This window comes from Pelodiscus sinensis, chromosome 3, assembly GCF_049634645.1.
Source record: "Pelodiscus sinensis isolate JC-2024 chromosome 3, ASM4963464v1, whole genome shotgun sequence".
Taxonomy (NCBI): Eukaryota; Metazoa; Chordata; order Testudines; family Trionychidae; genus Pelodiscus; species Pelodiscus sinensis.
This window is the reverse complement of record NC_134713.1, coordinates 109,914,857-109,935,479: the sequence shown is the minus strand read 5'-3', so window position 1 is coordinate 109,935,479 and position 20,623 is coordinate 109,914,857. Positions and strand designations below refer to the sequence as shown.

The 20,623-nt window shown below is 41.7% G+C and overlaps 1 protein-coding gene across 1 annotated transcript in view; it reads left to right on the top strand.

Annotated features, from left to right (window-relative positions):
* Nucleotides 1–20,623, top strand: part of CNKSR3 (CNKSR family member 3) — an 84,411-nt gene that overhangs the window by 45,531 nt on the left and 18,257 nt on the right. The window contains exons 2-6 of the mRNA XM_075924474.1: nt 5,041–5,204; nt 13,354–13,556; nt 14,904–14,991; nt 17,107–17,148; nt 19,084–19,203. Coding sequence (XP_075780589.1) covers nt 5,041–5,204; nt 13,354–13,556; nt 14,904–14,991; nt 17,107–17,148; nt 19,084–19,203 — 617 coding nt within the window. The remainder of the gene's footprint in view (nt 1–5,040; nt 5,205–13,353; nt 13,557–14,903; nt 14,992–17,106; nt 17,149–19,083; nt 19,204–20,623) is intronic.

The following is a 20,623-nucleotide window of genomic DNA, read 5'->3' as shown; positions in this document are numbered from 1 at the left end:
TGAGGCTTTGCCAGAGCAAAGCCTCAGAGGCGCGGGGAACCGCCGCTGCTGCCGCTTCAATCTGGGTGCCTGTGATCTGCTGGGGACCGTCCCCAGCAGACCACAGGCACCCAGATTGAAGCGGCAGCAGCGGCGGTTCCCGGCGCCTCTGAGGCTTTGCTCTGGCAAAGCCTCAGAAGCGCGGGAACCCGCCCGGTGCCCCTGGTCTGCTGGAGACGGTCTCCAGCAGACCAGGGGCACCGGAGCAGCTTACGAACGGGGCTTTCTCGCCCTGACTTCCGGGGCGAGAAAGCCCCGTTCGTAAGTGCGGATCCGACATAAGTCGGATCCGCGTAAGTCGGGGACTGCCTGTACTTTTTTTTGTAAGTTGCCTTGCCATATTCCCTGCAGATAATGGATTGTCCTTCCTACTAGACGCACACGGATTGTTTGTAGCTTTGCTATGGTCCATTGTGTAACATCTGTGCTGAAATGGAACTGAAAAGTAGGAGATAAAATACTGTATTCCTTTAAGCCAGGGGTCAGCAACCCCTAGCCGATTTTCACTGGCACTAGAGGTGGGAGCTGAGCCCTGCCCCTCGCCCACCCCATGCAGCGGGGAGCCAGTGCTGCAGCTCCAGCCTCAGCCCTCACTCCTGCAGGCTGGAGGAACAGCTCTGGCTTCTTGCTAGGGCAGGGGACGGGAGAGGTGCCTCCATGCATCGGCCTGGGCGTGCAGCTCCTGGGAGCTAACCGCAGCCCTTGCTTCTGGCTACATGCTCTGCTTCGGGAGAGGGTGGGGCTCAGCCTGCTTTGTGGGGTTGGGCCTGCTCCATTGAGCTGGGACTAGGCAGCCAGCACATGTGGTGCACTGGGGCCTGAGCTGTGCCTCTCCCTACAGGCTGTATGCAGGGGGCCCCTTCCCCAGCAACCTGCTCTGCCTGGCCAGGCTGGAGCTAGCTCTAGGCAGCCCTGGGCTCTGCCTGCCCCAGCATGAGACCCACAGCCTATAGGCAAAGGGCTGGGCCAGGCAGGGAGGAGACTCTCTCTCTTCCCCCATCCCCACCCCCGCCGCTTCCCATCTCAGCACTGCTCCCCGTGGGGCTGCAAGTCCCAGTGTTGCCGTCCTGCTGGTGAGTGCACTGGGGACATAGGGATGTGGGGATTGGAGGGGGGTGAAGGAGATGAGGGGACAGGATGGGAAGGGTCACAGGTTGCACTGAGGGGCATGGGGCGATGCAGGGGATCAGGCTGGGGGGGTATCACGGGCCTGAGGGAAGTTGAGGGTGGGGATACAGTTTTACTGTGCAGAAGATGCACATTCCTTTACTCCCCACTTCTTTGCCTTCCTTCCCTAACTAGCTATTGATTGCATTCTCACCCTTTCACCTTTTCTGTGTTACTGCCCCCAATCACTTCCTGCCCTCAAACTCCCTTTCATACCCCATCCCATACCCTCTCCTGCTGCCAAACTCCCTTCCAGGCCCTGCCCTTCTTATCCCATTCTGCACCCCACCTCTCACCCAGATCCTGTATCCCACTTGCTAGCAGCCCTGTCCCGCACATTGAGCCCCTCATTTTTGTTCCCACCCCGAAGCCTAAGGGGGTCCACAAAATCCACTAATTTGGGAACCCCAGAAAAGTAAATCTGGCCTATGGGAAGCCCTGAACTTCAGTCTTCCCTAACCCTTTCCCTAACTTCATGGGGCTGGAGTGCCAGAAGAGTGAGGTGTCTCAGTTGGGGGCCACATCAGTGAGGGTTGGAGATTTTGAGAGTTCTTTGCTTCTCACTTGTTTGGCCCCCAACTGATTTTTCTGTGGGCCAGTGACCCCCCCCCCCCCAAAAAAAAGGGTTTCCCACACCTGCCATAAATAAAGAAAACATTGAAACCTTTTGTGTTGGACATGAAGTTTGATCAGCTAACATGAAAAAGTTCAAACACTTAATCTGTTTAATAATTTAATTTTAACCGTTCTCCCCAGCTGCAGCACTAGCAAAATGGCTTGGGCATAATTATGTAAGTAATGGTGAGTTTCCACTAGCAACTGGTAGTCAGCAGAAAGGTTTGCATTGTCCCAGGTGGTCCACGGGGTGTATGGTGGAGAGAGTCCCTCCCCTGCTCCTGGGAGAGTGGCATGGCCCAGGAAAGGAGGGTTAAATCTTGGCACACCACTTCGGAAAGGTTGTGACCCCTGATTTAAGCACTCTGCATGTATTTGAGAGAGTATCTGAAGGACAAAGCTTTCTGGAAAATCCAAGTTCTCCTGAAGCATCTTGGTTCTGCAGATGGAGAAAACTGAAGTGTAGAAGAGAATCTCTGTATTGCTCAAACTTCATATATAAAATTGATAAGAACTGGAACCTCTCAGATAGTTGGAAGAGATGGAATGTTGCTAATGTATCAAGATACGTTTGAATGTTGTTTTAAAAAATGTTTTCCAAATTCTTTTGTTAACCAGACTTACATGAGTTTGTGTGAAACTTCTTTTGCCCTATTATGGGAACAAGAGGGGTTTTGGCTTCCATACTGTACATAAATATTTCATTCACATTATGGAAAATGAAACAGTGGGCAATAAATCTATTTGTATTCAGAATTAAAATATTAAAGAACTTAAACATATGTTCCTTTGTGGAAAAAAGTTTTAAAATCAGTTTGAATATTTGCCATAAAAATATTGGTTTCCAAGTGTTCATTTCCTGCTTTTGCATAACAATTATTACTTTTTCATGACTTTGGTCTTGACATGTTTACTTCCATGAGCAGTCCTTGTACCCTGGTATTGACTGTTTTGAATTAATAGCCACATACAGTAATTTGGTAGCATTATTTCAGTTTACTAATAGTCTCCTATAGTAACCATGAAAGCATTGTTCTTAAGGGTTATTATAAAAAGCACAGAATTTATCTTTTAAATACATATTTTCAATAATAGATTCAGATTGATGATAGATACTCAAGAAGAGGAAACTGTAAATGTGGAAAAGTCCCAACCAAACGGAAAGGCACATTTATATTTCTCATGGAGATGTGCATGTTCATGTGCCTGAATATCATGTCCAAGAAATTTTGGGGGAAAAGTTATAGCAGTTTAAATGAAATGTAGTTGCTTGAGATGTCTTTCAATTGTGGGCTTCCAATGGGTAGTGATGGGAAACAGGGTCTACAGGGTAAGCATTAAAATTGGGAATGCCAAATATATGTGCTGTATCTGAGCCTTGCTTTAGATTTGTTTAAAAAAAGTAAATATTTTAAAAATGAAGGCAAGTTTTACTGGAAAAAGTATGTAGACGTCAAAAGGGAATTCGGCACACATCAGGAAAAGAAGACACTAGCTTCAATTTTCAGAACATTTGAGGACTCACTAAAATAGAACTTTAAACTTTAAATAAAACTGTAATAGGAGACAGCACTAGGAAATTTGTGCTTATCCAACTTGTCTTTGGGCACTTAAATAGGTGTTGGCAGCACAAAATAGCTTGATTTTTTAAGCACATATATGTTGTGTGTGGACAGGAGTTGCGGCAGCTGGCACCCCAGGCGGAATGCGTGATTGGCGCCCCCGCCTGCAGGGCTGTCAATGGACTGATGACATCGTTGGGCGCCACGGGTGGCGGCGCCCTAGTCTGCCTATAGCCATGGGACGCTCCGGTGTGTGGATACACCTGCCCACAGTCTGACAACTAAGCATGCACAACTCTTAGAAGGGGGCAGGCTGCCTGATCCTATTTGTGTCGATTGTTGCTGTTCATTGCTTGTAGAGTGTCATTAGGGCAAGTCAAGTTCATTAAACAAGTTTCAGCCCCCAAGAACTTGCAATCTGCAAGGTTCCTGTGGCTAGAAATGGTAAGGCAGTAGTGACTTTATACTTTGCTGCTATTGTATGAATACACTGCATTGACTTGCAAAGTCCTTTTTTATTTTTCTCTCAGATATGAATATGGCAACCCAATATGTCAGGTTGTCACCTCTTGCGAGTTGATGACTTCCACTTGGTACTCTTCTTTCCTTGTTCTTTTTAGTTCAGTTCTGTTTCCATTGATAATGTGTGGACCCCTTCTCCCCTGCCCTTCCCCCCATTCCACTCCAATTTCACTATAAAGGGAAAAATAAATATTAACACTAAACTTTTGAAAACCTATCAATGCATTTTTGTCATCACTTACAGAATATTTTGGATATTATACAACTGTCAAGTATATGGGCTATATTTCAAATATGTAGTTCTAATGAGACTATCTATGCATTTTTTCAGATAAAGCAGACTAAATGAGTATGATTTTGTTTTTCTTTATTCTGTTGAATTGTGTCTGCAAATTGGAGAAGGGGAGTACTTTTAAATATTTTCTTTTAAAAAAAAAATATAAAAACAAAGCTAACTAGATTTCATCTTGACTCTGGGCCTTCAGCTTTTGCAACAGGGAATGGATGATTCAGGGAATGATAGTAAATGCAGTTTGTCTTGGATAAATCATGGAACTATTAAGACACATCAAGCATTATCTTGATTGTTTTGTCTTTGTTACTTCCCTTTCCCTTCAGTAGTGGTTTTCTGCTTTTTAAATTAGACTTTTTTCAAAGTACAGGGGTTGATTTTCCTTGCATCCTATAAAGCACATCACCTATCTTAGCTGTTAAATAGTACATAATGTTACTTGCAGTTCAAGTTTTTCTGTAAGGGGCTTCGGTCAGTCCTAATAACTAATTCAAGATGGGCCAAATACTAGTTGCAGCAGGCCTTGTTCCCCATTTGAAAATATCCCCAAAAGGAGTGCATTTCTCCAAAGCTCTACACTAATCTGAAGCTAAGCTAAGACTTGTTTATCTACTTGGGCATACTCCTGGAGGGTGTGCACAACTGAGAGCATATTCCAAGTTGGGCGTGTGTCTGTTTTGCAGACGATTTGATGCGCTTGTTCTCTTTTTTTGCCAATATTCAACTTGATGTGAGGTGTCATTTGCTTGATAATTTGGTGTTACATATATTGGTGACAGCATTTCTTTCTGATGTTTATAATTAAACAAAACTGACTGTTTGTTTCTCTCACTTTCTTGTTAGGCTTGGATGATAGCCTACAGCAGTATGTCCCTAAATTTGAACGGGAGAAGATAAATGGTGAACAGCTGTTACAGATTTCCCATCAAGATCTTGAAGAGTTGGGTATCTCACGAATTGGACACCAAGAACTAGTTCTGGAGGCTGTGGATCTTCTCTGTGCACTGGTCAGTTATACAGTGAACATAAAGATGTGTCGTCTTGTATTGCAAATGAAACGGTAGAAAATTGCTTAATTGAGACAAATTCCACATTAATAGTTCTTGCATCTACCCCCCTCCCCCCGTTAATTTCAGTCTTTAAATACAAGTAATTTAATGTTGTTTGAGTGGCATTAAGGCAAAATCACATGGTCCCTGTTACTGTCTATATTGCAGTCAAGCAATGCATTGGTCATAAAAAATGACATTGGAAAATGGTAGATGAATAATTGTTGATACGGATTGGACTAAGCTAGCCACATCTCTGCTCCATGAATTAGCAAAGCTACAGATCTCTACTCTTGTAGATAATCGTAAATAGGCCTTTAAAATGAATTCAGAAATATCTATGGTAGGAGAATAGATCAGGTGGACACAAAAAAATCATGTGCCTGAAATGTCTCCTTCTTGCTGTATGGATTTTAAATGTGGAGCTGCTCTGGAATGAATGCATAAATTGCTGTCTGTATTGATGCTAAAGTATTTCAGATACAGTTTATTTAAAAGCCATGATTTGGGCACACTTTGAGTATGTGTTTGATGTAATGTTATGCACTGGAGCCAGGAATATATACAATTACATCACTGAGAATGGTGGGAAAGAATGCTCTGCAATTCTTTGGCCATTACTGGCCTACATTCCATTCACTATGTAACGTTTGTTGCACTGTGTTCTTCTTAAAATGGACAGAGCTTTTACTCCATGTGAAATGCGCTATTCTTGTTTCAAAAAGGTGGTACAGAGATCATTTGTTCTTGATTAAACCAAGGACAAAGGGGATATCTTGTAACATAGCAAATGTGTTTCGTCAAAAGAACTTTAAAATATTTTGTTCTAATACTTCAGCCAAATGTTAGTACAATAGCAAAGGCTTTTTTCCTAAATATTTCTGTGTATCAATTTTTTTAACTTTTAAGTGAATATTAACGGGAAGAACTGAACTATGATTCATGCTGTGGGGGTGGGGTGTAGTGTTACGGGGGTGGGGGGAAGGGTCTGGTGAAGCAGTAAATGTACAGTATACAGACTTGAGTGAAATAATGGATGTGGCAGCCACCCCAAGGCATTTTTCTTCTTACTGTTATATTAGAATAAAACAAAGCTGGATGCCTGCCAGAACCTAAAGCTGTGTTTTATCTGCTACAATTTCCCCCTAATTTCCTTTGTAGACAAAAGTTTTGACCTCAGACCCATTTCTGGAAATACTTGGGGTGGTATAGCTCAAGTTAATGCATCAGATAGAGTTCATATGGTATAACTGAAATGTCCTTGGTTGTTTTTTTTGGGGGGGGGGAGGGTAGATGAATGGGAGGTGGAAGGTATTTCTGTGTTATATCTGTGCCTTTGTTGTCGTCTTAATTTCTTTTTTTCCCTGAGTTTTAGGAAAGATGTTATTGTATCAAATGAGCCTTTAATTTTGGGCTCTGTTTCTGCTTTGTGTTTGCATGTCAGTAAGTTTTTCATGGCTTTGCTAATGCTTTCACTTTTCTTCTGAGGGAAGAGGTGATCTCCTTTCTATTGTCTCCACATCCTTTAGATACACTTTAAATACTAATGCAGTCAGGTATTTTGTGCTGAACTGACTTTTTTCCTAAATCTGAAAAAGACAAACATAATCCATAATTACCGTTAAGCATATTTTTATGAAGACTTCTTCCTCTGCCTTCCAAGATCTACTCCTACGTGACTGGGCACATACCAAATGCAACTGACTTCTCTGTGGCCTTGTCAGGATCTTGGTGTTTTTTCCACAGTCTTTATGAAAGATTGCCCTTTCCCCTCAGTTTTGCCTAGCATGGTTCTTTCCTGAATCTCTTTCAAGGGTGTCCTTTAGTCCCACTCCATACCACAAAAGCTCCTATGATTTTCCCCCTCTTCCCTCTCCAAAAAAAGAAAAAAGAAATAAAGAAAAGTAGAGTTGCTTTGGGAGCCTTAACTTTGGATGATAGGGTGAAAAGCAATGGGCTTAAATTGTAGCAAGGAAGGTTTAGGTTGGACATTAGGAAAAGCTTCCTGTCAGAGTGGTTAAGCACTGGAATAAATTGCTTAGGAATGTTGTACAGTCTCCATCATTGGAGATATTTAAGAGCAGGTTAGATAAACATCTATCAAGGATGATCTAGATGGTGCTTAGTCCTGCCATGAGGGCAGGAGAGTGGACTAGACGACTTTTCAAGTTCCCTTCCAGTTCTAGTATTCCCTGATTCTGTGTTGCATCACGGTGGTGCAGAACAATGTAACGGTATCTGGTGTGTCATCGTCTTCAGGAGCATGTGAGGAATTCAGCATCTCATCCGTGGTACAAGAACACCAGATTAAGATGTACGATGGTGGCATTTCAAAGGACTCCAGTGCAAAATGATTTCATAATAAGTTGTGCTTATGGAATTGACCTGAAAAATTAGATGAATCAAAAATACTAGTACAGATGCAAGTCTTGTTTTGGGTTAAGTGTACACTGCTGTGCTTGTGCTGTAACTGTCCATGGATAGAAATTTATAACTTGAGTTTGAGACAGAAGGAAATTGGAATCCATGTTAGGGATGTAAAAGGGTAACTGGTTTCCCACTTAGGAGCCAGCAGCGTCATGGGGCAGCGTCTGGCAGCTAAGCCCTGTAGTTAACTATGTAACTAATAGAATTTTGATTGGTTAATATTTTTTTTACATCCCTAATCCATGTATTTTCAGAATGTATACTTTCTGAATCTTCTATCCCTTAAGTCAAGTAGTTGTCAGATCAGTGCAGTGTTGTCTCTGTAAACTATAACATGGTTTGGTGCAGGGGGAAGGGGAACTGGGACAGGAGAGGGAAAGAACAGACGCACTTTGAGGTGTATTCTTTAAGCTGTACCCTGGCATATGTCTTGCCAATTAATGAATAACTAGATCGGCATGTTGGATATAATGTACTCCTGATGCCCCAGTTCTTTGTATGTTTTGATGAGAACTTTCTTGATGTATTGAACTAGGAAAAAATGTCCCTGTACATAATCAACAGGATTGTTTCTTCTTGAAATAATAAATAGTTAAAGCATTAATATTGGGTTGTACTAAACTTTTTAAAGCAAAAAGCCAATTTTGGGGGGCTTCAGCTATGTGCTAAAATGAATTAAAAGGAAAACCTCACTTGAGTGACGCAGTGTGTATAAATAGAGAGGAGAGGCATGACTGGAGCATGGGACTGGGAGCCAGCAACTCTCTGATTCTAATTCTGACTCCTTTGGTGGCCTCTGGTGAATCACTTAATCTGATCTTAAAGGTGGGGAAACTAAAATGAAGCGGATTATATTTAGCTACCTCCTGGTGATGTTGACGATTGACTGATAATCTGTAAAACATTTTGAAGATTAAAAATGTTGATTTGCATAAACTATGTGATTTTTAAATCAAAGTAGTAATTGGAGGGAGATCAAGCATCAAAATCATGTAGGAGTTCAGATCCCATGATATTAGGTAGATAATGGGAACATGAATAGAATGGAACCGAATTGAATCCAATCTGGAAACACACATTTTCTCATAAAAGCAGTTGTGCCATTGTAGGTTCTACTTCAAGATGAATGTCTTACCAGTGCCCCGCTGTACGCATTTTTGTGTCCCTGCACTGGACTGATGACTGGAGAATGTTGCAGTATCCATTGGGCCCACACATGTACTGTTCTTCTCAGTACCTTCTCAACCATCTCTCTCTAGAGATGGAGTCTTAGCTGCCCATGTGTGGATCATTAATGCTTACTTTGCTAAATGTAACTTCCTTCAAAGGTTCTTTTGTTTCTTTCCTCATTCTGTTTTTCTAAAAAAAAAAAAAAAAAAAAAAACAAAACAAACAAAAACAAACAAAAAAAAAACACAACCCACCACATTGTGTTCTTCTGTCAACCTCCAGTGCGGAGAGGGGAAGGAGGGAGCACAAGGGTATGCCTGGCTGTCTGGGGTTTTGAGAAGTGTCCCACTTGCACCTGATCACCGAAAATTACTCCTAGTGCATCTACTGCCTCAGTGAAGGCCACATCCAGTAGAAGTGTTCTCTTGGCCAGCAGCTCTGCCTAAGATCCCACAAGAACAGAGAGTGCCTCCAAAACACCATCTTTACGGAGGCAGCTCTCTGATGAGCATGAGTTTTCCCCTTAACCTTAGACTTAGAAGCATTGGGGGAGAGGGGGTGTCAAAGACATGCATTGGGGACTCCTCTCTCAGGTCAAAAAAAGAGTGGCAATTCTCTTTGGAGAGCTCGGTGTTTACTGCCAGCGATTGCATCTCGCTTGGTATCATTGGTGCTACCAGCTCTGGGCCCACAATCCAGCACACATGCCTCATGGTGACCATTGGTACCCTGTACTGCTCATGGGCCCATCGACCCTTTGGGCACTAGCACTGTTCCACAAGATCGATCTCCTCATCTGTTGCCTTCTGTAAGAATGTCCCTATTGCAGCTATCTGCAGAGTGGTGACATGGGTGCCTGCCCATGTCTTCGCAGGACACTGTGCAATCATTGGGGGACTCCATCTCTGATGCCATCTTTGGTGTAACAGTAATATCATCGGTGGCTGAGCCAACTCCCAAGTCCTCACCCTCCAAAAAGGTGCGATTTGGTATTCACCTACAACCGGGCACGCAAAGAGATGCTTCTTGAAGAAGTTGTTAGTCACCTTGTGCAGTGAGCATGATTCTTCAAGATGTGTGTCTCAATGGATGCTCTAATCCATCTTCCTTCCTTCTGTGTTGGACTGTTCTGATTTATGAGAAGGAAAGAGGGCAGCTAGTCACACACTAATTAGCTTTATGGCACAGGACAAGGAAAGACCATGCATGCATGAACCCAGCGGGCCCTGCTACTGAAGTTCGCCGATCAGTAGTGCAGGGACACAGACGTGCAGCCACAGGGACACACATCTTGAAGTACCTTTGTTACTCCACAAGGTGAGTGACTGCTTGTTGTGCAATGATGATATCTGCTTGCACAAATTAGGCATGTTTTTGTCCCTCTGGGTGTATGCCTGAGTGCTTGAAATTCAGGCCTTGGGAATTCTACAGTTGGCCACTCTCCTGTCTCATTTGAAAGGTTCACAGCTCCATATCAAGTGGTTCTAGCTATTGAATCACTTGTTTGACTGTTGCTGTCCATGAGGGTTAAAAAGGCCTATAACATTTTCAGTCCCCAGTGAAGGAATATTCTGTGCACTCGCTTCCCTTGCCAGTGTAATTAGACTTTTCTGTTTTTCTGGCATTCTGCTACATTCACATTCTTGTGGCTGCAGGAGTTGGCTCGGCACTCAGAGCTGGTGGTGGGGAAGCAGCACACCAAAAACAAACACTATTGCAGCATCGTGTAAGAGAGGATGAAAAAACTCATCAGAATGCAGATGCAGGAAACTCATTAGAATAATAGCCTACTGTTTGTTTTTCTTTAAGTTGTAAGGTGGCAAGTTTATATGGCTTCAGAATGTAATGCTCACTTTGTTTATTAAAGCCAAAATTTTTCCTGCTCTAGGATGACGGAAACGTAAGGATATCCTCTCCTGTTGGAAGAGTAATGTTTCTTAGACTGCATCCTCTCTCATCTCAGCAACACATTTCTAGCTGTACTCTGGCTTCTATGTGCTCCCTTGTCAATTGCTTAACTGGGTTTGTGTGGTGGATACCCACTGGACTGTGGACAGAGGAGGGAGTTAGTTTAAAGGCAGTTTAATGCCTTTAGGGGGAGGGATAGCTTAGTGGTTTGAGCTTTGGCCTGCTAAACCCAGGGTTGTGAGCTCAATCGTTGAGGAGGCCATTTGGGGCAAAAATCTGTCAGGGATGGTATTAGGTCCTGCTGTGAAGGCAGGGGACTAGACTTGGTGACCTTTCAAGGTCCCTTTCAGTTCTAGGAGATAGGCAATCTCCATTCATTGTTTTCCTCCCCCCCAACCCCCAATGGCTGGAAAATGCCATTATCTTTGGATTTTTTGTGGAGAATTCTGTAGGCCTTTTTAGGGTGGGGGGGGGGGGTGTTTTCTTTTTTGTTTCCCCATCACTTTTTCAGTCCAAGGCATCCCAGACTTCATTATGCAGGAAATCCAGGAAATCCACAAAGTATATGAGACTTGAGAGCACAACAATCTACATGAACGATCCTACACCTGGAATATTGCCCGCAAAGGTGGTGTGTGGGTCATGTAAGCTTAATGGAGTGGAAAGAGTCATTTTTTGAAGGTCGTTAGAGGGCTTTGGAAGGAATTCTGTGATTGGGAGGAGACCGAGAATGACTGAGATTTGTATAGGACAGATGGTTTGATGTATCTCTTACAAATGAGTAAATCAGCACTTAGAAAATGCAGTTGAAAATCATCAGAAGGCTTCCATATTGTGTCCATTTAATTACTCCTTGAGTTGCTGTATATTTTTTTTTTAATCCAAAGTGATCTTTGTGCTGGAGTGGTGCTTTATTGACTTGGGCCATGTCTAAGCAGAGGTTTGTGCCATGGTGTTGGTGTAGCTCCAACTCAGGATCATAGGTAGTCTACACTAGGGCTTCTGTCATTGCTAGGGGTGGTGGAAATTCATCTGTGGAATAGCCTTGATGGGAAAATGTCACAAAAATCACAGTAGAGACAAGACACTAGAGACTAGAGCCAAACTTTTTTTCAAATATGGCAAGTGATTTGGGGTATTCCTGTTTCTCGGTACTCAGCTTCAGATGCTTTAAAGAGACTTTATTTTTCAGAAAGTGCTGAGGGATTTACCTGACCTCTAAACACCAGACTTCTTTAAGATGTTTCCAGTGAGGTATTCCAGATTAGTAACCACATTTGAAAATCTTGGCCTTAACCTCCGTTGTCTGTAGCAGTGTTTCTCAAACTGTGCTCCGCAGAGCCCCAGGGCTCAGCGAGACCTCTCTAGGGGCTTTGTGAGGCTGACAAACTGGAAACATCGATAGGTACAACACATACAATCAGTGGACTGCTGGGTCTCTGCATAAATTTTTACGCATGTAAAGGGCTCTGGAGCCCAAAAAGTTTGAGAACCGCTGGTCTATAGCATGGGTTTTGTGACTGACATTTGCATGGAGACAAGCTGCATACACCAACTGGATTCTAATTTTTGTTATTAGTGAGCTGGGCTGCATTTGAACTCCTGACTTGGATATTTCAGGTCCTCTATTATTCTCCTGAGCCATCTAGAATGCTATAGGTTTTACCTTAATTTTTTTTTGGGGGGGGGGGAGGAGGAAAAGGAGACTTCAAAGGCAGTTTTTATTCTTGTATGTAGTGTTGATGCTATGCACACACTTGCAAATAAATGCCCTTTCCTTGTAGGGAAACAATTAATGCTGATTATAATTCCATAGTCAAAACCCTAGTATAACATTTAAATTTGTGTCTATTTCCTGGTGGCTCAATGTTTGTCCTCCAGCAGACTTAAAGTTCCCCCTTACTTTTGTGGTGAATGGAACGTAGTTGTGCTGCCTCTGGTTTTCCACCATAGTATTGGGAGCAGCCAGACTTCTGTTCCCTTTAATGGGAGAAAAATGCAATCAGTACTCCTGTGTTCCAGTATGAATCAAATGATATGGTGGGACTCTCAGCCCTAATATTCTGAGTTCCTTCAACTCACAATGACTTTGGTGGAAATTTGAGATTTGTCACATAGTAAAGTCAGGCCTTCAGTGAGGTAATTTCTGATGGGTTTGTCTGCGTGGCATTCTGCAGCTGGAAATGGAAACCTGCTACATCTGAATGTTCAGAAATCAATGCACAGCTTTTCTACTTCATGCATGTGGACAGTACCTCCCCCTGCTTTCCAAAAAACAAGTTACCTGGTCACCCACAATAGGTTTTGGGGACTTCCTGTATTTTCTAGGAGTTAAGAGCATTGAGGATGACTAGGATTAATATCATACTTCCAAATGCCTAATATAGATCAAAGACTGCATTTTACAGAGCTGGTTGTCCAGTGGTGTCTAGTTCTATCATGTTACTTTTTCCCAAGCAACTTTTCTTTTGTCGAGAGAGAGACATTATAGGCACGTTTCTGTATTCTCCATCCCATTTAGTCTGTTTTGTGGGGCAGTTAGCTTAGATGGACTTTCTATATATGCATACAAAGCTATTTAAAAAAAATCTTTTTCTTGCAGAATTATGGCCTTGAAACAGACAATATGAAGAACTTGGTTCTCAAATTGCGAGCTTCTTCCAATAACCTGCAGAATTATATCAGCAGCCGGAGGAAAAATTCAAATTATGATGGAAAAATCTCACGCAAACCCCCCAATGAATTCCTCACCTCTGTGGTGGAGCTCATTGGTGCTGCTAAAGCCTTGCTAGCATGGTTGGACAGGTATGTGATTGATACTCTTTTAAAAAAAAAAAAAAAAAAAAAAAGTCTACATGGTCGTTTGTGTTAGTGAAATGAATTATTCCTGTTCGCAAAGGCAGCTTGTAGAGTCATGTTTGGATGTAAAAGCCTCTTTGTTCCTACCCAGACCACCATTTTATTTAAGTTTTAGGATGTCTGTAATTAGCAAGTTGAATTGCCAGGATGCTGGTGGCTATGGGGCATGGTGTGATATTGCTAAAATCAGTGGATCTGGTGTTTAGAGGGGTGGGAAACCCTCCCCCCCAAACACACACACCTTTTCCTTTCAGATTTCCCTAGAGTACAGATAGGGCTTTGAAGTAAATTTCCACTCTCCCTAACTCCCCTCAAACCTCTATACAGATACAATGTGCTCTTCCACTCTCACACAAAATGACTTCTTAAAAGATAACCGTTGGTTAACGTGGCTTTAATTTTTGATTGAATTTGCTCTCTTCTGCATGTGGAGAAAGACAGGCAGCAAAAGACGCTTTTCCTTACTCGGGGGAAGGTGTCTCTGTGACAGCTGCTGCGGAAACAAACAGGCAGCTGAGCAGATAGTGTCCCAGCAGTGATGCTTGGACAGGATAAGAGATTATTGCAAATTCTCTTGCATGGTGCCAGCTTTCTTAAGGATCCAGCTTGTGGAGAGGGAGGTCAAAAGAGATCATGGGGAGGAAGAGCTGTTATCCCATGACTGGCCCTCCTGTCACTGTCAGGTGGCGTTTCCTGGCAGGAGCATGGTCTTCTCACTTGATCCTTCCCTTTCCTCTGATCGCTTCCAGCCCCCACCAGTTTTCCTATCTGCTGTTCTCAGCCCCAGCAGCGAGATGGCTGAATTGCCCAACGTTGAGCCCACTCAGTTTTTTGGAACTTTTCCCCTTCCCTCTCCCCCCCTGTCATAAAATAGCAGGTTGGGGCTAAAGTGGCCCCTCAACAGCTCAGTACAGTTGTGTCCTTTTAAAAGAGGGCATAATCACCTTGTATAGGTCTGATTTGGACTTCAGATCTTTGTAAACAGTACTTAAAAAGTTAGCAGCCATTGCAGAGACTGATCATGGCTGAGATATTTTTCATGGTAGAGAATACGCTTGTTATAAGAGTAGTTATTAACCCTATTGGTGCACTTATGTTCAAAGGCACTTCAGTCTGTTTACTGCTGGTATGTTATTCAGGTGACATTTTTACATTGTTAATGTGATAGCAAACCTGAGATGTGCAGGAACTACCTGACCTGCAACTGCGTAAATCTACATGCGGTGCCCATTAGCAGCCAGAGTTGGGAGCCAAGAGGGTTCTTTATCCTATGGGGATTTTGTTTTGTTACAGGGCCCCATTTACAGGGATTGCAGACTTCTCTGTGACAAAGAACAGAATCATTCAGCTCTGCTTGGATCTTACCACCACGGTTCAGAAGGTCAGTTGCCTTTTTCCCTCTCCTCCTCCTCCCTCCGACCCCCCTGCTTTTATTCTCACCTCTCCAAAAAGGAAGGAAGGTGGGTGGCTGGGGAAGTAACTGCACTCTAGTTATGTGCAACTTGTTACTGAGGAAAACATATGCTTATAGTACCTATACACGTGATAATGAGCAGGTGCATACTGGCTGCTACCAGCTTTGCTTGCTTTATTCTTCTGCAGTTGAGATTTTTGTCTAGTTAATTTTATGACTTTTCATTAGTGCTTATCTGTGTGTCTGATCCAGCTCCCGTGTAAAGTCTATTAGTGTTTTCATTAACTTTAGTAAGAGTTGGGTTAGGCCCTGGAATAGCTGCTTTGAATTTGAAAACCTGCAAGCTTCCTTGTTAACTTTAGTTAGAATCAACGTGGTAACTTATTTTAATAAATACAGTAGCAACCCAAACAACACCTGGGGAGAAAGGAGTAGCTGCAACAGGTGACTGGAAGAGCTACCTTTCCTTCCTGCTTCTGGTTCCAGCTAGTCTGACTTCCACAATATTTTATTAAAACCTATCACTTATCCATCTCAGTGCTTCTCTGCCTGAAGCCCTGCTGCACTTCACCCTTCTCCCATAAGGTCCTGCCTTTGCTCCCCTTCTTCCCACCACACCTCTTTCCTGAGGCTTCCGCCCTCTTGTTGCTCTCCGCCCTCTCCCCCAAGTCTCTCCCTGAGCCCCTAAATAGTTGTTTGATGATAGCTGCTGAGCAGCTGTATGGTGGCACCTCTGACTAGCTGATTGAGTGCACTGCCAAACAGCTGTGGTTGGTGGGTGCTGAGCACCCACTATTTTTTTTCCTTTGATGCTCTAGCTCTGAGCACCCCTAAGAGTCAGCGCCTATGCTTTGTGTTTCATGTGACTACACTGTGTCACCAGAAAAAGTGAAGTTTCTGTCTGGTTACTAAAAGTGACTGGCTTTGGAGCAACTTTCAGGACAAGTTTTAAAAGTATTTGGAGTATCATGTCAGACTTGATATATAGATGCATGTGCTATGGCTTTAACCCATCAGAAATGACGCCTAAAATTAACTTAATGGAAAGGCCTCAGGGTATTGAGCTCTCACTTTAATAACATGTATGTTTATGTACAAAAACCCCAAGTAGTGCTGAGTTATTTGATTCTCAGGCAAAGTGGATAAAGTCAGCAGACTGCAAATATCTTAAATCTTTAATATGCAGATGGTGAATACTTAGTTTTCAGCAAATCCTCCTTCAGGAAATCTCTTTATTCACATGTTTCAGTCTTTTCATAATGAGGTTTTACAGTTGTGCAGCTTGGAAGGCTGGTGCAATGTGGGTCAGAATTAAGGTAGTTCAGACAAAGTTTGTAATGTTTCAGTCTCTCTCCAATATAACGTTGAGGTTTATTTGCATTTATACCTCCCTCCCCCAAATACAACCTTAATTTTGTATTTTCTAATGTTTTGTTATTTTTTGAGAAAATAACGTTCTATCATGAAGTTCAACCTTTTTTACCTTTCTTTTTGCTTGAGAATCTATTAGTGTGTTCGAGTTTGACTGTGTTTTTCAAAGAACAATGATCTCTTCTGTAATCTACTAAATGAACTCTTTTCAGTTCAAAGTCTTTTGTACCTGGTGTGTGTAAATATGCTTTGTGTGCTGTTCTCTTGCTTTCATGAATGCCATCAAGTGCATATTTTAAAAGCACTTTTGAAGTTATTTTTAACCAGTATTTTTTTATCCATTTTGAAATGTTGAATATGGTAATAGCTGGCTCAGTATTTGTAGTGTCTAAAACAAGTTTGTATAGTTTACATTATGAAATTACATCTTTATTTGTGCATAACTCATTTTTCCTGGAAATTTTTTCTGCAGTAACTAAAGGGTTGTAGTTAACATTTTGAAGGTATATAGTTCCTTTTCATACTGGGTATCAGAAAATTGTTGTCCAGTGGTAGGTTTGATCCATAGATGGCGAGGCGATTGTCTGATAAATCCTTGCTCCATGGATACTGCCCTTTCAGCTTGAGGTCAGGGGCAGATGTATTTCAGTGTTTTGGAACCTAGTCTGATTACACAATTCTTTTAATTTAGTGCTTGTTTTCTCTTTTTAGGATTGCACTATGGCTGAAATGGAAGATAAAGTTCTGCATGTAGTAAGTATGCATTTCAGTTTCAGCTCAATTACTGGTATTCCCATTTATTTCCATGACTTCTTGATTAATCAAACTGACAAAATTGATATGTACCGTGTAAGCAAAATCCAACTGTAGACTTTTTTATCATTTGTTGTTCTTTCAGAAGGGATGGTGGTGAATTTTTATGGTGTGTAATTCAGCACTGCGATATACAGTAGACAATCTTAAGGTTATATTGCATAGGTATTTCTTCAAGATCAATTCCTGGCTCACATTCCTTCCCTGCCTTTTAAAATCTAAGGGGATATTAGACCAAGAAAAGCAAAAATGTCTATGATCCACAGCATTATTTAATAAATAATGGTTTTTTTGGTCTTGTAAAGGCACTATGTTCTGCTTATCGAACTAGAGCCATCTATGTCTAATTATACTTCATTTTGAAAGCTCTAAGTTTTCAAAATTGTTTTGAAGCAATCTTGTGACCAACAGTGGGATGTAATGAAAATGCTTTTAATATTTTGTAACAGTTAATCATCGCTTCCTGCTTTTGACATGAGCCAGGCTGTGTTCTTTGATAAGGCCTTCCGTTAGCTGATAGATGCTCAGGCATTCAGTAGTACAATAGCTAAAAATAATTTTGTCCATAACTAAGGAAACCAAGCATATAGGAGTTTTCAGTTTCTCATTTTTCCACACTCCCTCCGATATACGCACTGTTGGTTGGAATTACCTTGTTTTAGCAGTTCCTCGTATTCATGCTTAGGCGTTGTTTAAATTTATTTAAATGACATTATTGTAGTTCTATAAATCTGGTTTAGAATAAAAAGCCTTGAGAATATTTTACCCTGTGCCCATTGTGATTTGAGCAGAGCTATTTTTATACAAGGCTGAATTTTTGTGTAACTCCTTAATTACACACATCTCCACCAAGTTAGTAAATATGTCCAAGTGCCCTTCGCACTCCTTTCTCAGGTGAGCTATATTACATTTTCACTACCAGTGACAACTAAATAGTGTCTTGAACATTTTAAGGCCTCTGTTTTTCTGTCTACGTATTAATTTAAACATTATAGTGTATAATGGAAGTTTGAGTGTATGTGAGAAAAATAGATGTTTTGACCATTACGTTGTCTCTGATTAAACAGTCATTTTTCCTGTTGAAACTTTAGACCGTAAAAGACCGATTACTCCCTTCTAATACATAAGCCTGACTTCTTCTTACTTCATTAAGAGTTACATATGTGTGTGTGTGTGTGTGTGTTTATGGTCAGAGTTTGTCCTTAGAAATGATATTGGTTTGGGATTGGATGTATTCTGGTTAACAAGCACATGTAAATTTAAGAATCCTATATAAGGATTCCAGCAACAGGTACAAAGGAGATAATTGATGCTAATTTTTAAATGTTGAGCTCTGAAAAGCTTGATGTGTGGAGTACTAACCATTTGGCTTCTTTAGCACCATGCTGATTAACCCTAAGCAGATCTAAATAACTGTGTTTAAACATGTGCAGTTGTTGGCAATAGAGAGAGTCAGATATTCTGGATTTCATGATAAAAATGCCAGAACAATATAGACTTAAAGTTTTGCAAAAGCTTTGTTGTTGCCTTTTTTCCAGGTACTTTATCTACATTAGTTGTCCCATTCTGCCACTGGTGGAGTGGAGATAGCGGTAGGTGTAGTATAAAACCTTTAATAGCAGGGTGTGTGTGTGTGTGTGTGTGTGCGTTCGTTCGTTCGTTCGTTCAAAGGTTTACTGAATGGTATCCAAAATTCTAAGGCAGATAAGACCATAGAGGAGAATTGTCTGAATGTTCTCACATTCTTCTAACACTTGTATCAACCTTTCTTAATGGACCAGATTTTACAATTAAATAGCTTCTATTTATTGAAAAAATGGGTGGGAGAGGAATTCTAGAATGTGGCTTTCATAATGAATTTTTGTTTCTTTTCAGTCTAAGATTTTAAATGGAATTTGTGATAAGATGATCAGATCAACCACAGATCCGTTGTTGAGCCAGAGTGCATGTCTAGAGGAGGTTCATTTAACCAACATTAAACCTGGGGAAGGCCTGGTAAGAACTCAGCTGTATCTGCTCCTGTGGTTACTCTGCAAGTGGGATTCTGTGTCTGTGTTGTTGGTGCCTGGTCTTACAGGCTGTTACATCTATGATATTGATTACTCCCATTAAAATCAGCAAGGTTCAGTCTGGAAGTTACTTAACTCATTGGTAAAACCCTCCGCAGGTTCAATCTCTTATTTGTAAAGACACAGGAGGGTGTGTGCTGAAGTGGGAGCCAATGGGGGGGGGAAGGGTGGGCGAATGGGTGTGTGTTTAAGGTATTTTTGAGAGGCTGTTGGTGGTATTCACCATAGTAAGTGAACAAAAGTGGTGCCTTACCTTTGCTGGTCACCTATATCTACCACACATAGAGACTTTCTGAAGGATTTATTTTGGTCTGTACTTCTGCAGGGTTTTTGATCAATAGTTTTGGAGGGGCATGGGGTAACTTTGGGGTTTGTTTTTAGCATGAGTATGTAGTGAAAATGTTGCTCATCCACTGCATATCATGTCATTTCACTAGCAGGACCTAGCACTGCTGTATGTGGCTGCTCCTTTTGATGTTCCATTCAGTTGAATGGCATTTACAAAAAATTGGAAGATGGCACCTTTCTGGCTAGAGGGGAGGTGGTTCACATTTAATTTGCTTGAATATTTATTTGAAATTATTTCAGATTCATTTAAGTTTTAAAACTATGAAGAAGTAAGAAAAATTGTTGGTTGAGCAGTTTTTATAAAACTGTGTTGGGTGCTATTATGGAGAAAGTAGTGTTTTGAGCTACCTCATTCCAGGATAACAGAAGGGGTACAAATGAACTAACCATGTCCCAGAACTATGGCATCGTCTTCAGTGAGGTTTGAGTATCAAATAAGTGTATTCACAGAATAGCAACATGGTAACTTGTGCATCCAAGTATGAGGGTGTGTGTAAAGGGCAGGGTGGGGGGGAGAGGAGAGGCTGGGGAGGATAAATCTGAGTGGTGGGTGGTAATTCCTGGCACATAAATAGCACTTAATATTTGCATGGAACTTCACAGCTAAAAAACACAGAAGTAATTTTCAAAACAACCTATTGAGAAGGAAAACTTTTATTAGAGTAGATATACAAGTCTCCTATGCTACAATAGTCTATCCTTGGTAATTTAAAATGCTAGTATTAGTTTGTAGATGGTGTGTTAGAGAATCCAAACAATCAGCCGTACTTCATTTGCATTTTTCTTTGTAGCCACACCCAGTAGTATAGTAAAGCCGTGCTAGCGTGTGGGTTGCTTGAGGTCCTGGTTGAAACCAGCACTTGTAATGTTACCAGATGGCTTGCATTAACAACTGGGATTATTTCAGTTTGATTGTCTGTAGAATATTTGTGGCAAATTTGTGAGGAGGAGGTGCTTCTCATGCAAGGGATTAAATGAATTAAAAATTTTCCAGAATT